The sequence below is a fragment of the Delphinapterus leucas genome, unplaced genomic scaffold (genome assembly GCF_059928025.1).
Source record: "Delphinapterus leucas isolate spDelLeu-1000000601 "Yukka" unplaced genomic scaffold, BTC_Dleu_Yukka2 spDelLeu_asBTCV2_sq40, whole genome shotgun sequence".
Taxonomy (NCBI): domain Eukaryota; kingdom Metazoa; phylum Chordata; class Mammalia; order Artiodactyla; family Monodontidae; genus Delphinapterus; species Delphinapterus leucas.
Window position 1 is genome coordinate 6,711,632 of NW_028322249.1, and position 21,881 is coordinate 6,733,512.

The window sequence follows — 21,881 nt, forward strand, 5'->3', positions numbered from 1 at the left end:
TCTTGTGTATACATTTAGGAGTGGAAATAATGGAAATGGCCAGCTATCCTGAAGCAGTTTTATAATTTTACATCCCTACCAGCCATGTATTCAATTTTTCCACCTATTCCACACATTTGGTAGTTTCTTTCTTAGTTAATTATAGTTGTCCTAGTAGCTGTATTTATTTGTACTTTTAATTTGTATTTATGTAACAGTATTTCTTTGTATTTTTAATTTGTGTTTTCCTGATGAATAGTGATGTTGACTATATTTATTACGCTTATTAGCTATTTAAATATAATTTATATGAAAATTCTTTTCAAGGGACATTTCCCATTATTTTTATTTTTTTCCTTATTGATTTGGAGAAGTCTTTTCTATATTCTGAATATGAGTCCTACAGCACATACATATAACAAATATATATTTTCTTCTACTATTTCTTTGGTGTTTTCACTTTCTTCATGAGGTTTATTGGCAAAGGAAAAAATCTTTATTATAAAGCCAATTTTTAATTTTTTGTTTTAGGACTAGTTCTTCAGTGTTTTTGATTCCTATATTAGAGATCTTTACCTATTGCAGGGTCATATAGATATCCCTCTGTGTTTTCTTATAGAGACTTTAGATTTCTTTTCACAGTTATGCCTATGAACTAAGTTTTGTCAATTTCATTGAATGGTATAAGATAGTTGTCAAGTTTTATTTATTTTTTACCATTATAGAGATAAAATTACTTGATTCAATTATCTTTCATTAATTTATTGCTTCAACATAATTTCACCTCTTTAATCTTCGATATAAGTCAAGTGCCCAAATATATGGATCTATTTTAGTACTATTGATATTGTTTGTCTATTCTTATGCCAGTACACTATGATGCTAATAACTAGCTTTTTCAGTAATTTGTCAAATCTGGGATGTATGTCCTCCAATTTTATTCTTCCTCAAGAATATATTGACTACAGTAGGTTCTTTGCATTTCAAACTAAATCTTAGAATCACCTTCTCACTTTCTACAAAAGTTAAAAAAATCTTAGACATTTTCATTGAGATTTTAGTGACTATATAAGAATATGAGGAAAATTGATACTTTTACAATGTTTTCACAAATTTGGTATCTGTTCAATTATTTAGAACTTCTTTAATGTTTTTACAGCAATGTTTGTACCCTTTATTGTAGGTTTTAGAAATCTTCTGAAATGTATTCTGCTGATTTTATATTTTTGATGTTATTAATGGTATTTAAAATTTTACTTCTAAATTGTTTGATGCTACTATTCAGAAATATACTTAATTTAATCATATTGACTGTGCATCTGGCAACTTTTAAAGTTTACTTATTACCTGAAATACTTTGTTTAGTATTCAAAACCATGATTAGGTATTAATAACTTGATATAATATTAAGCTAAATACAAACTTATGGAAATTAATTGAACAATGATTCTTTTAAATAAAAGGCTCAAGATGGGTTGACCCCCAGACATCGATAATTAAAACAAAAAAACAAAAAAATACATATCAGATAGTAAGAAAGTAACAGAAAAGAATAAGTTAGTGCAAGTAAGGTTATTCACTGTGTAAGTCCTCTAAAGTTTACAGAAATCTAGTGGAGGTTATTACATTCTGGAGTTTGATTTGGTATAGATATCATTGTACCTATATTTAATAGGCAGGTCCTGGCTGGAAAAAAATCTCTCTGTCTATAAATTCACCTGTTTATATGTCTGTATATATATATAATTAGCATTTAGCAGTGGTTTATAGTTTTGAATTCCAATAATTGCTCCTATTATAAGGAATTCAGAAGTAGAAATAAGGAGGCCAATGATAGAATGACAAGAAAAGCTAAAATTTAAGAGGAAAGAAGTAAAAAAACTAATTTTATGCCCATTGTTTCTTTGTTGGAAACCTACTCATAATTCACTTTAAATGTGTCTTCTTTGTGAAACAGTTAAAAAATAAATTCCTATCTTCGCTAAAATATTACCATGCATTCTTCTATCATAACATATAAAACAATTTATCTAAATACATATAATTATCCCAAACTGGACTGTAAGTTTTTTGAGAGAAGGCAAAGAATTGTATTTGTCACTAAGTGCCTGGCAGAAAACAGAATTCATCTGGAGATGAACTGAAGAGCCTCCTGGAAGATGGAGATGAACAGAGGTACCACAGCCAACAGTCAGTCTCAACTGCCAGACCTGTGAATCAGGCCATCTGAGACACTCCAATCCTAGTGAAGTCATCATGCGACTATGGCCATATGAGCAACATCAGGCATGACCCACAGAAGACCTATCCATACTGACAACCCACAGCATTATGAGAAATAGTAAATTGTTGTTCTAAGTCACTTCAGGCTGTGGAGATTTGTGATGCAGTAATAGGTAAAGGAAGCAATTGTCATTTTGTGTAAACTATTTTTGATAACAGCAGATGGAAAATGATTTATTTTGTGAAGTAGTATTTATCATAAAAATAAAACCAAAAATTATAAAAATGAAAACACCTATAAATACAGATGATGACATGTTGAGTGAAATATTAAATGAAATTCAGTGAATAGTTAAATTTATATCTATAACTACTAAGAAAATAGGCAATCTAGAATAAAACCTCATATTACATGAATGAAAAGTCATTCGATAAAAATTCAGCTCTTGTTTCTGATTTTAAAAATAATGCAAAGGGGGCTTCCCTGGTGGCGCAGTGGTTGAGAGTCCGCCTGCCGAGGCAGGGGACACGGGTTCGTGCCCCGGTGCGGGAAGATCCCACGTGCCGCGGAGCGGCTGGGCCCGTGAGCCATGGCCGCTGAGCCTGCGCGTCTGGAGCCTGTGCTCCACAATGGGAGAGGCCACAACAGTGAGAGGCCCGCGTACCGCAAAAAAAAAAAAAAAAAAAAAAAAAAGCAAAGGACATGGACATGTATACACACACATACCCACCTTGGCAAAACAGAAAATATTATAACCAAACTGTGTAAAATAATATCATTCTTATATTCCTATACATCTTTCCCATTTTATATGGATTATCACTCCCTAACTTTCCGAGTTCATTACTGTCCTTCTTTGTCCATTTCTTTATAATGTATTGTTATGATCTGAATTATGTCCCCCCCCCCAAATTCATATGTTGAAACCCTAATCCCTAGTACCGTAGAATGTGAGACTATTTGGAATAGTGTCTTTAAAGAGGTAATTAAGGTTAAAAGAGATCATAAGGGTGGGGCCCTAATCTAATAAGACTATGTCCTTATTAGAAGAGGAAGAGACTCCAGGGGTACAGGCATACAAAGAAAAGGCTATGTGAGGACACAGCAAGGAGGTGGCTGTCTTCACGCCAAGGAGAGACACCAATGCTGTCAGCACCTTGACTGTGGTCTTTCAGCTTTCTGAACTCTGAGAAAATAAATTCCTGTTGTTTAAGCTACCATTCTGTGGTATTTTGTTATGGCAGCCCTAGCTGATGTAGGGGAGGAAAGACTTTCTTTCTACCCTCCTAGGTTCAACAGCTGTCTCTATGAAATAAACTGATAAGAGGCAGACTAACAGGAGAAAAGATACATAAGTTTATTAATTTTTAATATCACATGCACGAGGGCATTACAGAAGAAAAGTGAATACCCCAAAAAAGCAGAAACATGGGAGAGCTTACGTTCAAGAAGAAAACAAATATGTGGTATGTCGGTGGAATTATCTAAAGTTGACTCTGTCTTGAATAAAAGCAAGACTAGACTAGGAACAGTCTAAAATAGACATTGTGAAGAAAACAGGGAAAAGAATTATTTATTTTACATTCCTTTATTCTAATATTTTAATCTACTCTATACTATACTAAATTTTATAAGGTGTGAAAATAAATAAAAGACAACTTCATTTAAAACATTATCAGGAAGTTTAGAAGGGAAAGCTCTCATGCACATACCAGCCTGAAAAATCAGAAGGAAGACGGAAGAGAAGCAATTTTTAAAGGGTCTTTTTGTATAGAATTCTTTGTGTAACATTCTCTGGGTTTCAACTTTTTATCCATGATGTTAAGAACGTTGTTTTTCTTCTGGTATGAGGGAGGACATTTTTTACATGGGAATTTCATCTCCTGCTTTTAAGAAAAGAAATGAATGTCTATTTAGGTCTTCTGGCCATTTTTTAACTGGATTGATTGTTTTTATGATATTGAGCTCCATGAGCTGTTTGTATATATTGGAGATTAATCCTCTGTCCATTGTTTCATTTGCAAATATCTTCTCCCATCCTGAAGGTTGTCTTTTCATCTTGTTTATGGTTTCCTTTGCTGTGCAAAAGCTTTTAAGTTTCATTAAGTCCCATTTGCTTATTTTTATTTTCATTACTCTAGGAGGTGGGTCAAAAAAGATCTTGCTGTAGTTTATGTCAAAGAGTGTTTTTCCTGTGTTTTCCTCTAAGAGTTTTATAGTATCTGGTCTTACATTTAGGTCTTTAATCCATTTGGAGTTTATTTTTGTGTATGGTGTTAGGGAGTGTTCTCATTTCATTCTTTTACATGTAGCTGTCCAGTTTCCCCAGCACCACTTATTGAAGAGGCTATCTTTTCTCCACTGTATGTTCTTGCCTCCTTTGTCATAAATTATGTGACCATATGTGCATGGGTTGATCTCTGGGCTTTCTATCCTGTACCATTGATCTATATTTCTGTTTTTGTGCCAGTACCATACTGTCTTGATTATTGTAGATTTGTAGTATAGTTTGAAGTTGGGAAGGCTTATTCCTCTGGCCTGCTTTTCTTTCTCAAGATTACTTTGACTATTCAGTGTCTTTTGTGTTTCCATACGAATTGTAAAATTTTTTGTTCTAATTCTGTGAAGAATGCCAGTGGTAGTTTGATAGGGATTGCATTGAATCTGTAGCTTGCTTTGGGTAATATAGTCATTTTCACAATATTGATTCTTCCAATCCAAGAACATGGTATATTTCTCCATCTGTTTATGTCATCTTTGATTTCTTTCATCAATGTTTTATTGTTTGAGTACAAGTCTTTTGCCTCCTTAGGTAGGTTTATTCCTAGGTATTTTATTCTTTTTGTTGTGATGGTAAATGGGATTGTTTCCTTAATTTCTCTTTCTGAGCTTTTGTTGTTAATGTATAGGAATGCCAGAGATTTCTGTGCATTAATTTTGTATCCTGCAAGCAGAAGACCTAAATAGATATTTCACAAAAGAAGACATACAAATGGCCAAGAGACACATGAAAAGATGCTAAAAATCACTAATTATTACAGAAATGCAAGTCAAAACTACAATGAGGTATTACCTCACACCAGTCAGAATGGCTATTATCAAAAACTCTAGAAACAATAAATGCTGGAAAGGGTGTGGTGAAAAGGGTACACTCCTGCATTGTTGGTGGGAATGGAAATTGATACAGCCACTATGGAGAACAGTATGGAGGTTCCTTTAAAAACTAAAAATAGAACTACCATGTGACCAGCAATCCCACTACTGGGCATATACCCTGAGAAAACCATAATTCAAAAAGAGACATGTACCACAATGTTCATTGCAGCTCTATTTACAATAGCCAGGACATGGAAGCAACCTAAATGTCCACCAACAGATGAATGGATAAAGAAGATGTGGCACATATATACGAGGAACATTACTCAGCCATAAAAAGAAACGAAATTGAGTTATTTATAGTGAGGTGGATGGACCTAGAGTCTGTCATACAGAGTGAAGTAAGTCAGAAAGAGAAAAACAAACACCGTATGCTAACGCATATATATGGAATCTAAAAAAAAAAATGGTACTGATGAATCTAGTGGCAGGGCAGGAATAAAGATGTAGACATAAAGAATGGACTTGAGGACACAGGGTGAGTGGGGAAGCTGGGGCAAAGTGAGAGTAGCATTGATATATATACACTACCAAATGTAAAATAGCTAGTGGGAAGCAGCTGCATAGCACAGGGAGATTGTGCTTTGCGACCTAGAGGGGTGGGATAGGGAGGGTGGGAGGGAGGCTCAAGAGGGAGGGGATATGGGGATATATGTATGCATATGGCTGATTCACTTTGTTGTCCAACAGAAGCTAACACACTATTGTGAATCAATTATATTCTAATAAAGATCTATTAAAAAAAGAAGCAGAAAAGGAAGATCCCTCCCTGCCCCAGCAACAATGCGCTAACCACCAGTAAGAAACTGCCACAACCTCGAACTCCTGTTCTTCTCCAGTGAAATTTTATTCAAAACAACCTTCCCCAATTTCCTCCTAAAACCTAGTAGAAATTGACCTTCCTTTTATCTCTTCACACTTACCAATGATTCACTATAGCTTGCCTGCCCCAGAACTGCAGTTCCCTGCTTTCCAGATTACACCCATTTTGCTTGTAAAGTAACTGGCTATGTTACTTTTTGAGGTTGACATTAGTCACTTTCAAAGCCCTGCTACTTTCTGTGAGAAATAAAAACTTTTCATTTTACTGGGAAGTTATCTTATAGTATAAGATTGCAAATGATGATAAAGAGTAAATAGATCCAATATTCTCTCAGATATATGTGAAATAAGCAAGAAATAAAACAGAAAGGTAGATATGTTTACTCCTTGATAGTTTATATCTTAAAAATCTATTACCATAAGGTAGATGGACATAGAATCTACGATGATTAAAAACATATATGAATAAATTGCTTATCACAGCATTCTGATTTCAGATAAATAGAAATCAGGTGATAATTTCATATCAATCATTCTATTGTCTTTGATATTTTTAAAAAGAACAAATTGTTTGCCTTAATTTCACAGCATTTATGTTACCTATCATTTTAATTGGTTAGGTACTAGGTGATTTTTAAAGTTGTATATATGTGATATGTAGCACTAAAAATAAGTTTACTGTCCATCAGTAAGGGAATGCACTATTACATTTTGATGCAGTCATACGCTAGAAACAATGAGAGTTACTTAAATGAAAATGAACAAAAGTAAAAATGAATGTTGAGTTAACAAAGAAAAGATAAATATCAAAATTAGAACAATAGTTTTTCACTGGTTATATAAAGAAAGGAAGGGCTTGTCGTATGAACCTGTTACACCTTCCACATTTATTTCTAAACAAAAACGACACTTGCAGCAACGATTGTGAAGTATTTATACCTGATAAATCTAGATAAATGGTGCTCTATATTTTATGTACTTTTATGCATGTTTGAAATATTATATGATTAAATTCTTTTAAAAATGACAATTTTGTATTTCAAAGTTTTCTTTAAAAATTTCCCGCTCAAATTGAATTTTAAAGAATCTAGTAATGATTTTTCAGTGTGAAAATGATTTTATACCAACTCCATTAGATAAACAATAGATATTCCTCGATACATCTGCACCAAGCCTTTCCTTTTATGTGTGCAGAGATTCTTGGCTAGCTTTATCTTTGTCTCTAGGGGATGTATAATATCATTCTAAATTAGAAAAAAATGTACCCATGTACAATGTATACGTCTTCCATATAGCACTATCTTAAAATGTGTTAATCGAAATACAATGTATATACAAAAATGGACAAAGTATAAGTATATAGTTCAATTAATTTGCACATAGTGAGAACACTTAAGTAACACCCACACGGGTCATAGAACAGCACTTCGAAAATGTTCTCCCGCCTCTCCTTCCAAATAACCATTACCTTTATTTCTAATAGCTTAGATAGTTTTGTCTGGTTGTGTGTGTGTGTATGCATTGTGCATGGTGGGGGTTGTTGTGTATGTTTGTGTGTGCGTGCAAGTATGTGAGGGTCTCCTTTAGCCCACTTATGGGTTGATGAGATTCATCAGGGATGTTGCTTATAGCAATAGTTCATTAATTTACTTTGATTTATAATTTCATGTTACAGGAATATATTACAATTGATTTATTCATTACATTGTTGATAGATATTTGATTTGCTTCCAGTTTAGAACAAGTACAGATAAAGCTCCCATGTGTATTTTTGTTTTGTCTCTTAATGAACATATTGATATTCTGCATTTCTATTTGGTACATATAATTGGATAAAATTGTTGGTGCATGGGTGTCAACAATAGATAGTGCCAGTTTTCCATTTTTACCTGCCACATTGTAGCTCCATCAGTGATATATTTTATTGTCAATCCTATTAATTGTAGCGACCTGGTGGGTGTGTAGTGTTATCTTGTTTATTTATTTTTCCTCATGGCAACTATGTCTTGTATTGCCCTTGTGATTAATGGGAATATTTTCATACAGTAATTGGCCATTCGGATGTCCTTTTTATTTAAGTGCCTCGTCAACCATCCTGTCGATTGCTTATGAGATTCTCTGTATTTTCTTATTGATTTGTGGGACTTTATATATTTTTCTAGAAATGAGTTTTTGTCAGTTATATGTTTTGCAAATATTGTTTCTCAGCTTGTGACTTGAATATTTACTCTAATATATATAGTATTATATTAACTAGTACATTATTATATATGTGTGTGTGTGTATGTTTAACAAATTGACAAAACACTACCATATATGTGTGAGTGTGTTTCTGGACTCCCAAATCTGTACCATTGATTTTTTTGCTTATCCTTAATCCAAAACATAGCTTCCTAATTTATTTTCCAATAAATGTGATCGTCATTAGAATAATCACCAACTCTTTAATTCTTTTTAATTAAATTGCTTTTGCATTACTTATATTTCATATTTTAATATGTATTTTACAATATCCACAAAAAAAACCGATTGTAATTTTGTTTGTGATTGTGTTGCATGTTTAGAATGATCTGAGCAGATTAACATTTAACAATACTGAATCATTGATTGCAGGAATAGGATATCATCCTGCATTTATTTGGTTCTTTTCAAATGTACATAAATAAGTTTTAAAGTCTTTAATGCAAAGGACTTGTACATTTAATATGGATATATTTCATGCTTTTTGATTTTGCTGTCGATGCTACCATTTTCTTTCCATATGGCTTATATCTGGTATATAGATATTCAATCAATTGTTGCACATTTGTCTTATATTCAGAAAACTTGATACATTTATTTTATAAATATAATGGTGTATCAGCAACTTACTGAATTATTCATCAATATTATATTTCTCAATAATAATAGCTTTATGCTTTCTTCTAATGTTTGCCTTATTCCAAGAGTTCTAAAAAATAAGTCTACTAGAGATAACAACAGGCTTCCTTGCCTTCTTCCTTTGTTCAGAGAGAAAACTTTAAAAACTTTTTTTCAATTTTATTGTAATTTTTTTGCTGGAGTTCGTAAATATACTTTATCAGGTTATGGAAATTCTTTTCTATTACTAGTTTATTAAGATTGGTAACTAATTTTACCTGATGCTTTCATTGGTATTTAATGTTACAATCACGTATGTTTTCTCCTGATTCAGTCATAATGGAATTATACTAACAGAGTTTTGAATTGCAAAGGACTCCTCATTCTTGGACAAAACTCAATGTGTTCATGATGAATTGTTGTTCATGTATATTGTTCAAAATATTTTATTTAGGATTTAGGCATACTCATTTAAGTGAGAGATTGACCTGACTTTAGCAAGTATTTCTTCTTTTTCTGACCTTGGCAGAGTTTGTGTAAGATTTATGTTCTATTTTTCACTGTAAGTTTCAAAGAATTCATCAGAGAAATTCATTGGTCTTCCTGTGGAAATTTAATCAGATATTCAATTTATTCATTGGTTATAGGACTATATAAAACCTCTGTTCTTTTTTTTAATGACTTTTAATGAGTTGTATGTTGCTTTTTTTTAAGGCTTTTCAATTTACTGAGATACCCTACTCAAAAGCTGCTTATCTTCTTTAGATCTGAATGTGACAAAATTGAAAGAGCAATAAAGTAGAGCTATATCCAGCGTTAATCCTAAGAAATCCTTTTTTATCCAATTCCTTTAAAATTCTCCACAATTCGTTTTTTCTGTGTTGTTGTATTTATGCCTCATCATTTAAGTATGATTTAATGTGTGTAAAAATGCCTGTATAAATGATGATCATTATTTCTAGGTTATCAAGGCAAATTGCTAGTAATTTACAGGTATTGGACCTATGGTTTTGACTCCTGCTTTTACCTAAACTGATTAACACTTTGACAGAAAAAAAGTAAAATAATGATATATTTATTGCAAAAATAATATTTAAAATTAATTTTTCAATTAGTTGAAGTGATAATGCAGCTGTTTGCTTGCATATCACAGAAAACATGAGACGAAGGATGTCATCTGTACATTTTAGGTTAACATCAAAGAGGAATCCTATGAAATATTAACAAGAAAAGAATTAAAGTATGTATAGGTAATTTTTAAAGATTCTAATGTTCCCTGTAAAACTAATAATTGGATAGACATCAGCATTATTACTTCCCCAACATTAAAAGTTTTTAAATGATTCAAAATTTAAATACAGTAACTTATGAAGTAACCAGGTCCCATTATGACTGACCACTGAAGGGTAGATGGCATGAGGCACAATTACATGAGCCCAAGTGCCAGCTTATCCCCACTACTTCCCTCAAAGCAATTTTTACAGGGAATACTAGTTACACGTATAAGCTATTGATACATATTTTTCTTTTGACCGATCATTTAATTGTAGAGAAGGACACCATTAATCATCATTCTGATTATAATACAAAATAAAAGCAGAGTGAAAATCTAATATCTTTATTCAGAATATGGAAACAGCAATATTCCTTGAAATATTAAGGAAAATATAAAGTACACCTAGGTTTCACCACAATTACAAGTTGCATCAGTAAATGTAATTGCTCTGTATTACAGCAATTACTTTAAACTGTTTAGCCTTCTGTCCATAGGAGGGTTTTGTTTTTCTAATAGTATCAGGCCATTAAATGTGCTGACCAGTGTTATCATTGAATTTTCCTTTCCTCCTAAATCTCATGACAATGAAAGCATTTCTGCAGAGTCTATACAAAGTCACTAGGCTGGAGCTTGTCACCCAGTAATAGACTCTGTCATTTATGAGTTCCCACTTTATGTCACTCCTGAATGCTTTCACCTGAACCATTACTGAGCAACCTGAAATGTGGGGATAAATCTGCCACTGTGTTCTGCGTACAATGACAGATCATCTGAGGGTGAAAGAGTCTCAGTGAGAAGAGAGCCATTTCTATCACACCTCCCCTCTGCCTATGTATATGCATGCCTGAGCAGGACGAAACTCTGCTTTCTTACAGTGTTATTTATTGGAAGCTGTTACTCCATTGCATTTTTCACTCACAATTTGACACTTCCTCCTACAATGTAGTTGCTGCAGCGAACACATCTTTTCTGTTGTAACTGCTGTCAGTAAAGGAGAGTTAATTTCCTTCTTGCTGATTCTCAATTTGAGCATCGATGTGCCAGGCATTCTGCCTGCAGTTTGCATTCATTTCATTTAGTGCTCATGGCAGCCCTATGGAATGGATTTTATTGCCTCCCTTTTAAAAAATGTCCAGGTCACAAACATAGTAAGTGGTGCAATAACTATTCAACCTTGATTTCCTCTGATTCCGAACTCTCTGCCTTTTGAATGGGCTGCGTCTCTAGTGTTTGTGCACATAATGTATTATTAGCATTGCATTTAAAAAATGTTTTTAAGTCATTAAATATACATACAACTGCTGCATATAACTTAGATGTACAATTAAATCATCATGATAAACCAAACAATGTATTCAGAAGTCAGGGTAATACCTTAAAAGCCCCTGTTTGTTCCCTGTCAACTTCATTCCCTCGGGAGTAATAACCACTTATTCCAAGTTATGTGTTATTAAATCTCTCTTTTTCTTTAGAGTTTTACTATCCATGTAAGATATATAATACGTATGTATATATATTTAGTTAGTTCGTTCATTCATTTCTAGTGCATTTGTCAATTTATATAAATGAAATTAGTATATATTCTTTTGCAGCTTGCTATTCTCAGTTAATGTTATGCTTTTGAGATTCACCCAATTTGATTCATGCAGCTGCAGTCTATTCCATGGTTGATGGACATCTGGGTAGTTTTCAGTGTTTTACTCTTATGAACAGGGCTGCAAGGAAAATTCTGGTTTCATGTCTGCAGAAGCATATGTGTAGGATTGTCTCTAGGATGTATACCGAGTAGTGGGATTGCTGGGTCATAAAACATGCACTTGTCAACTGTATTAAATAACGCCAAATTATTTTCCAAAGTGGCTGCAGCAATTTGCTGTAAGACGAGCAGTTGCTAGGTAGTTAATGAATGTGCCCATTGCTCATATCTTTGCCAATAATTGGTTTTGTCCAACTTTGGAATGTTTTCCAAATTGGTCACTGTGGTTTTGATTCACATTTCTCTGCTCTCTAATGTCCCTTTATTATTCATGTTATATCTGTGAAATCTTTGTTCATATATTTTTACCATTTTAAAATTTTGTTAGTGGTCTTTCTCTTACACACACACACACACACAATTTACTCACTCACTTATACATCATAAATATTCTCTTAGAACACTAATTCTTTGTGAGTTATATTTGTGGAAAGTATTTTCCACTTTGGCTTACCATTTCTTTTCTCTAGACCAACAGAAGTTCTTAAATTTATAATGTTCTTCTTTTTAATAACTTGTGAATATTAAGAAATTATTCCCTACCCAAAGCCATAAAGTTATTCTCTTATATCATCTTCAAAAACTATATATAAATTTCACTTATGCATTTAAGCCAATGACATATCTGGAATCAACTGTTGTTTGTGTTGTAAGATAAGCATTCATCTCCTTTTTACATAATGATAATTATTTTTGTATACCCATTTATTTATTAGTCCCCCAAGAATGTATAAGCTCTGTGATAAATTTGATTACCACATATAAATGACCATATTTCTATTTGGGTTGAGATTTCAATTATATAAATACATAGATCAGTTTGGAAAGTATAATTGAAGAAACACACAAAAAATGTTAAGCTCCTAAAAATGAAAAGTAGTAAAGCAAAAATACAAAGACAGGGCTTCCCTGGTGGTGCAGTGGTTGGGTGTCTGCCTGTCGATGTGGGGGACGCGGGTTCGTTTCCTGGTCCGGGAGGATCCCGCGTGCCGCGGAGCGGCTGGGCCCGTGGGCCATAGCCGCTGGGCCTGCGCGTCCAGAGCCTGTGCTCCGCAACGGCAGAGGCCGCGGCGGTGAGAGGCCCGCTTACCGCAAAAATATATATATATATATATATATACAAAGACAATGCAAGAATATATATTAAAAGGTAATATATAATGAACCATTTGTTTTTTCCCCAGAAATTTGCAACCTTTAGCCAGTCTATAAAAATAATATTTCTATCAATTTTATAGGTCTTCTCTAAGGTTTAAAGTTTTATTTTTCCAGTAAAGACCATTTTGTGATATTTGATAAAATGTACTTTATATATTACTTCTGGTATATGTCATTAAATTTTTTTGCACAGTCTCAATATTAAGCTAAAAGTTTACTTTCCTAATTTACTAAGACTTTCTAATCATAAGATGATATATAATTGTATTGCCCCTTTTTCTGCAGGTATTGTCACAACCATATAGCTTCCTTTCTTTAATTTGTTAATGTTTAAAAGCATATTGATCAGTTTTCTGTTGTTAACTTAATCTAGGGGCTACCCTGGTGGCACAGAGATTGAGAGCCCACCTGCCAATGCAGGGGATACCGGTTTGGGCCCTGCTCAGGGAAGATCCCACATGCCACAGAGCAGCTAAGCCCGTGCGCCACAACTGCTGAGTCTGTGCTCTGGAGCCCGGGAGCCACAACTGCTGAAGCCCACCAGCCACAACTACTGAAGCCCATGTGCCTAGAGCCCGTGCTCTGAAACAAGAGGCCACCCAGTTAGAAGCCCGGGCACTGCAACGGAGAGTAGCCCCTGCTCACTGTAACTAGAGAACGCCCGTGCGCAGCAACGAAGACTCAACACAGGCAAAAATAAAGAAAGAAAGAAAAATAAATAAAAAAAAAAATTAATCTAGAATTTCTGGGAAACAAACAAATGGTTCATTATGTATTATCTTTTAAGATATATTATTTTATTGTCTTTATATTTTTGCTTTTACTACTTTTCATTTTTAGGAGCTTAACATTTTTTTTGTTTCTTCAACTCTCTGCAAGTATATGTGTGAGACACGATTTATCTCTAAATGAATGTTTAGGGAAAAAAATCTATTCTAGGGGCTTCCCTGGTGGCGCAGTGGTTGAGAGTCCACCTGCTGATGCAGGGGACGCGGGTTCGTGCCCCGGTCTGGGAAGATCCCACATGCCGCGGAGCGGCTGGGCCCGTGAGCCATGGCCGCTGAGCCTGCGCGTCCAGAGCCTGGCTCCGGGAGAGGCCACAGCAGTGAGAGTCCCGCGTACCGCAAAAAAAAAAAAAAAAATCTATTCTAAAGCTATTTGACTATTGTGTGGAAAATTCAGAATTTATTACTGATTCAGATTCTCTGAATCTGTTAAATTTCCATTTAAATTTTCTATTTCTTTACATCTTAGTCAAATTAAATTATTCAGGGAATTTATCCACTTAATAAGTTTTCAAAACTACTAGCACACAAATATTCAATTTTGGCACCTAATATTGAAGTTTTAATATCCTACTTTTGTACTTTTATTTACATCTTTATTCCTGTTACAGTTCATTTGTATATTCTCTTTATCTTTATTTATCTTGCCAAAGTTTGTCTATTTGTCTCAAACATAACCCAAGCACTCCTAAGTCAATATATCATTTTAAAATAATTAAAAAGCCACAGGTATTTAAAATTACTCAAACCAATAGATATAAAAAGAAAAAAGGCTGGAAAATAAATATTTAAATGATCACAGTTTCACATTTAAACAAAATAAACCAAAAATATTAAGTAATTATAGACTATGTCTCCTGTTATGATGTAATTTCATAAACAAAAAGTTCATCCTTCTAAAAATTGAGATATAAATAGATAGTAAAAATTAAAGATTTAGTTTAAAACAGTGAACACTCTTTTGCTATGGAAGGTGAAAATATTTTTACACGGTTTTGTTTTAGAGTGGTACCTCCATCTCAAGACCTACCCTTATTTTTCTAAGATATTATGATAAAAGGGAAATATTTATTAATCAGTATTCTTTTAAGCAGTAGAAACTCATCATGGTGGTGGAAAGTGTAACGTTTACTAACGGAAAATGTTATGCTTATTATAAAGCAAGTCATTTCCTCTCAAATTTAAGAGTAATAAATATTATACCAGTACATATAACCTTTTTATAACAATGTTTTTATATTATGCACCTTGGAGTAAAATTTTCAATCCCTTTTGAAGAAGGAAGAGGCATATCATTTCCATTTCTCTGAATTAGGATTTTATAAGTATACTTGCAGGAAGTAGTTACTGAATGATAATAAGTAATATGCTGTGGTGTATTAATGAATTCAGGAAATCATTTACTTCTTCAGGAAAGTACGAATGTCTTGAAATTTTTAAAAATATTAGTAGAATAGTGATGAGAGAGTAAAGATTGAATTGCTTTGAAATGGTAGAGAGAGCTAGTTACTTGACATTCATATGCAATAGGGTGAATATTTTAGTGTATTAAATAAATATTTTATCATCTGCAATCCTTATTTTTAAAATGTACATTGACCCCCAGTAAAAATTATACCATGGAGAAACTGAGATTATAGAGTTTTGTACATAAGGCAGAATTTTTCAATACCCCTTACATAATGTTTCCAATAACTCTTTAATATGTTTGCCACCTTAAGATGGAGGATATAGCAAGGAGAAAAGTGAGAAATTGAAGGAGAAAGAGAGTAAAGTATGAGAGCCCATTACTCATATTTCTGCTTCCTCACAATGAAACCATAAGGTGGGGTTTGGAGTTCTATGAGAGGCCTCAAACAAATGGAGAAACCTGAAGCTACACAATCAAGAGCCTGAAAAACAGTGTCCAGGAGGATAGATTCGGTGCAGAGAGATGTTAGGTTTGGCAAAGGGAAAGAATAGCCAGTTGACCTTGAAACAGCACTATTACATCCATGTGATCTGTACATTATTTAGTGGATCTAGCATTTTCTTTAATTCCTGTTTGTGGACAAAGTACCAGTGCACCATTGAAAGGCAAAGGCTAAAATCTCAGGACAAAACTGTCACTAGCAATGAAGTCTTTAATCTAACACAGTGAGCTAGATTAAAGTGGTTTTGGTGATAGCACGGCACAGTTTAAAAAGATGGGATTAATTATACCAGAAAGCTCTCCAATCAAGGGAAGACAAAGCACAGATTTGCATCAGAAAGCAGAGAGAATTTAGCGGGTACAGCTGGGATCTCAGGCGTCCTGCCCTCCACCCACAAAATGTAAATTTACATAAGCCACAGAGCCGCAATCCCACTTATATTGGAACATTGTTAGAAATGATATTTATCTAATCAGAAAGAAAAAATAATTTCATTGAGCTAGATTTATCAATGTCAAAAGCAAACTAATAGCCCCCCCAAAGATATCCATGTCCCAATTCCCAGTACAGGTGGAAATGTTACATTACATGGCAAAGAGGAATTTAATTTGTAGCTGGAATTAGGGAGAATGGCTTGAATGAGCCAGGTGTGCCTAATGTAATTACAAGTGTTTTAAAAGTGGACGTGGGCGGCAGAAGAAAGACCAGAGTGATGTGAGGTGGGGACTCCACCAACCCTAAAAGTTCTCTCCCCTAGAATCTCCAGAAAGGAGCACAGTCCCGCTAGTACCTTGGATTTAGCCCAGGAAAAGTCCAAGCTACAGAAAGGTAAGAAAGTTTGTGTTCTTTTAATCCACTAAATATGTGGTAATTTGTTACAGCAGCCCTAGAAAACTAGAACAGTGAGATTAAACCAAAATTTTGCTTTATGCTTTTATTTCTTTGCTTCTTTTTCTCTGTATTCAGTGAGGGGGTGTTTATGGGGGAAAAAAATCAACTCAATTATAGAGTACTAGAAAGAAATGTGTGAGTGTACTTGCAGCTCTGCCAAACAGTTCTCAAAGATGGAGAGATGACCAAATTTATGTTTCCTGATAAATCTTTTCAAGTGCCTAATGTAATTTCAGTTTTTTCTTATAACTTTAAAAAAATGATATATTTCATTTGTCCCCTTCAAAATCTACCCACTTTATAAGTTCTACTCCTGTTATCTTTTATCTCCAGGCTTTTTTTAAATTTTAAATCTGAAAAGCAATTTCTTACTGATCTTGGATATCTAACTGGTTTCTGAAACTAATTATCTCTGATACTGAGCAAATTGCATTCCCTTCCAACCTGTTTTGGCACCAATCCTTGTTAATAATGTCTTTGTTATTTACACAGCCGTTGAATTTAAAACTTTGAGGTTATCCTTTACTAATAACTTTCTTCTTCTATGTCCATCTGGTGTACAAGTCTCTTGAATCTGGCTTTATTCTTTCCTTTACCTTTGCCACAATCTTATTCTCATCATTTCTCACCTGGACTATTGCAGTAACATTATAGTTGCTCTCTCTGTTACCATTCTATTTCCCATCCAGACATCTTCATGCTCTTGTGAAGCTTCCCTTACAAAATCCTGTTTTTGATATTAATTTGTTGGCAGTCATCACTTTATTTCTGCTCCCTATTGACCCTAAGCCACAGCCACTCCTCCTCTACAAGTCACATAGTCATGATCTACTCATGTTCTAGTCATGTTCTTACTGTAATGTCTAATAAAGAGCTTGGAAAACATGTGTCAAATAATATGTGTAAATAAATAAAGGTCAAAATAGTTGAAGCCAGCCCATGCGATAGTAATGGATCAGAGAGATTATATCATCTTTGCTGGTAGTCCACTGACAGAGGAGGAAAAGGAATCTTTTCCTCCTGCAGCTGAAATTGCTTTAATCACCATCACCTGCTTGGTTACTACATCCAAGGCATTTTGACAAACTCAAATTTGATCTATGTATTAAAAGACTGATAATTATTTTAAGAGGCTGTTGTTAATTAACCTAGGACAAAGGAGATTGAAATTAGTACATAAAAAATACACTTACTGTGCAACAACTTCCCTATATCTTTAGTCCAATAGATAATTTTTAGTATTTTTACTGAAAGCAGTAGGTTCACCCAATCTATGAATGCAGATACTGATATGATCTACTAATCAGAACATTATCAAAATTCTTAAGCTGACGTTAACTCACCTTTAAAAGAGTGTTCCCTGGGGTGAAAAAGTAGGAAAAGTACAACAAAGCAGTTCACCATTTGTTTCTGTCCCTAAACATTGTTCCACACCTGATTATTCCAACAGGCCATTATTTTTTCTTGTCTAAGTTTAATTTTATTTTGTTTTCATTTGCATGGAACCTGGTCAAACTGGCACTCACCCGGACATTAAATGGATCCTTGTTTATTTTCCCTCAGCTCTTTGTGAGGGCTAGAAAAGCACAATGGTGTTATAAAATTGTTGCCTTGTTGTTATAAAACCTCTGCTTTTATAAATTATACTGTCCCAAGAAGTATTATACTATCTTTCATATTACTTTACTAAGCACCAACATTAATATAAAGTAGTATTAAAACACATGCTCACAAAAAAAAAAAAAAAAAAGGCACATGCTGATGGTAAAAAAGCTGAGGTTTATAATGGAAATGTAAGTTTTCTAAGCCACTCTGCGTATGCTCCCTTTAAAAAAAGGGAAAGAGAAAAAAAGTGTTTCTACTTAAGGAATTTGGAGATTCCATCCTCTGTGAGGTGGTTGTGAAGATGACAGAAGACATCTACATCTATACTGAGGTTGGGATGGTGTTACATATCAGTGAAATAAGCTAGTTTGGAGTGAAAATATATAGGCACTTTTAAGGTTCTGTACTTTGGGTAAAACTTAACACAATATGGTTTCCATGGAAAATGCTAATAAGTAGTAAATTCAGAAGTGAAGAGTTTGAAATTCCAGATTTTTCTCTCCTCGTAAGATAAACTGCTGCTGAGTGCTTAGTTCTGGTTGCATGTTTTTGTTTGTTTTTAAGAAACTTTTTGCTATTGCTATCTTAACTTTAGAAATTCTTTTGATTGAGAAATAAGGTTTTTTATTTTATTTTACTTCTCCCTAATATGAGCCAACCCCTCTCAAAATGTTAGGTCATTCAGTTGCCTGTGAAGATGTGGAAACTTAGAAACTTTATTGATTTACCCCAGCCCCCAAACCTAGGAAGCAGCAGAGTTGGTCTCCAAGACTAGCTTTCTCGGCTACAAATTGGTAATCTTGTCACTGCATGATATGATGTATTAGTTTCCCAGGGCTGCCGAAACAATATACTACCAACTGTGTGGCTTAAGCAAAAGAAATGTTTTCTTTCACAGTTCTGGAGGCTAGAAGTCCAAGATCAAGCTATAAACAGGGTTGGTTCCTTCTGAAGGCTGTGAGGGGAAATCTATTCCATTCCTCTCTCATAACTTGGTATGAGTAGTATGCTGGGAATTCTTCACATTCCTTGGCTTCTGAATCATCCAGATCTCTACCTTCATCTTCATGTGACATTCTCTTGGTGAGCATGTCTGCCTCCGTGCCCAACTTTCCCCCTTTTTAAAGATTCTAATTAAATTGGATTAGAGCTGTTAAATTAAAACTGCACCAGACAAGATGAACAGCCAAAGAAAATTTTATTCAAGGATATTGCAAGAGATGTCTAGACTATTATAATAAAGAGATTGAACTCAACTCTGCTGAGACAAATGACAAGAGAATTTTTAAGCTCTAGGGTGAGCTAGTGGAAAAGTACTGAAGGGGATGTTAGTGGAGTAGACCGGCTACCTGTGTTTGCTAATTGAGGCTTATTGAAGTCAGGTTCCTGCCCTCCCAACAGACTAGGAGATAGGGCCTCTGTCTTTCTTAATGATTACATTTCAAGGGGATGGCTCCCAGGTCTTTGAGAAAGACATTCTTGGTTATAAAGCAAGGTTATATCAAGGTTAAAAAGCCCGGCTAGTGGCTGAGAGAGGATTTACATCTTAATGAGGCAGAGAAAGAACTTACAATTGCAAGCTTTTTTAATGTCTAAAAAGAGAGAGGTCAGGGGCCAAATGTCAGGAAGAAACCTGTCTGAAGTTTAGTCAAGCTAAGCAGAACTGTTATGTCCCTCTTAAGTGAAAGCCCACCCTAGAGACAACATTTTAAATTTAGTCCCCACATTAAAGATCCTCTTTCCAAATACCCTCACATTCTGAGTTACTAAAGTTAGAACTTCCACATATTTGGGGGTAACACAGTTCAGCTCAAAACACATGGATGTGTAACTCACTAATAACTGAAAAGGGAGACAAATATTTCTAAAATATTTTTGATAATTGAAATATGATTAATAGGTCAAACTGAAGAAGTTTTATAATAGAAGAGTATAAATTCCACTGTAAAACTGAAAGCTATTTTTGATGCCTTATAATGTATATAAGTGGAATTTTATGAAAGGAGTAATAACTGTAAGGTAAGGGCAAGTGAGTAAAGTGTTTTACCCATTATAACTTAGATGACAAAAAACTGTATAAAAACAATTTATGAAAAACATAAAATGTTGGGTTTTATTAAAGTAATATAAAAATATCCTTCTACAATAAACTTAGCCAAACTTTTCAAGATGAACAAATATAAGCAAAACAAACATAAATTGTATTTCATATATTTGTATAATTGTAAAAGAAAATCAACTAAATTATTTTTTAAAAGGTCAGGTTTTGCCCCTTAGAAATTCCAATTCAGAAGTTATGTGTAGAAGATATGTAATTTGTATGTAATCATATCTCATGAGATTATTATTAGGGAATTTTGAACAAAAGAAAATCCATAGTCCTTTAAAAAAAAACAAATGAAAAAGGAATATTCTATTTTTAAATGGTAAGAAAATGGGTCAACTTTGGGAGAAGTTTATTTATGCAAAACACATCATGAACTTGTTCATGTCAAATATTGCTAAAGCTAGCTGGGAAATTTGAAAAATGTCTATTTCATGCAATAGGAAATTAGGAGATTTTCTAAAGAATGATGGTCTTTGGGACTGAATAGTGTAACTTCTGAATAATCCTTTCCATCCAACACATGTATAATATTAAGTACTTAAAATATGTTAAACACTAAAGCCGAAATACTGTCACCTCTTCCTATAAATGGTCTTCTGCATTGCTTGGTAGATAATTTAGAAACTGGCAGCTTTTCCATATATAGAAGCAGAAGGTATGAGTAATAACTTATGTCATATGTCTGTGCATAATTCTAGTTTAATGGCTGTTATAATTGTGTGACATATATTTGTGGACTTATTTTGGAGCATATGTAGAAGAAAAAAAAATCCTCTGAAGTTGATCATTCCATGGGTCAAACCCAAGGGGTGGTCCATATCTCTCAGCTCAGAAAATGAACTTGAGTTGGTGGTCCCTAACTTGGAAACAATATGAGATAATCTCTTGAAATGGGTGGTTTTATTTCTTGGAGGCTAGTTCCACTGTGGAGGTAAAAAGATGGAGATGGACATATAGAGATGTATTGAAAACTAGGAAATAAGCAAAACAAGAAGCTTGCAAAATTGTACCACTCTTAAGGCCTCAGGAAGTTAATCATATTTTTTCCTGGACTTTCAAAGCATAAAATAGCATTGCAGACACAATCCAAGTTATAAGCATACCATTTTCTATAATAAAGGCATGTTACCATAAATTGAGCATTACCTAGTGAAATCCATGAAACGATAAAAAAAAAATACAAAGGATATTGAGGGAAAATTACTGTAATATCAGTGAAAGCCTAATGAAATCATGTAATATTTAGAGTAAATACATAAGCCTCATTTTCATTACCTCCACACTTAAATTTTTGCTTAACATACTGAACTCTTAAACATCTAATAATATTTATAATGCCTTTGTCATGTC

At 33.8% G+C, this 21,881-nt stretch overlaps 1 protein-coding gene across 1 annotated transcript in view; it reads left to right on the plus strand.

Annotated features, from left to right (window-relative positions):
• Positions 1 to 13,903, plus strand: part of LOC149743972 (uncharacterized) — a 118,483-nt gene extending 104,580 nt beyond the window's left edge. The window contains exon 4 of the mRNA XM_089905932.1: positions 13,604 to 13,903. Within this exon, the coding sequence (XP_089762058.1) occupies positions 13,604 to 13,706 (103 nt within the window). The 3' untranslated portion in view covers positions 13,707 to 13,903. The remainder of the gene's footprint in view (positions 1 to 13,603) is intronic.
• The last annotated feature ends 7,978 nt before the right edge of the window (positions 13,904 to 21,881 follow it).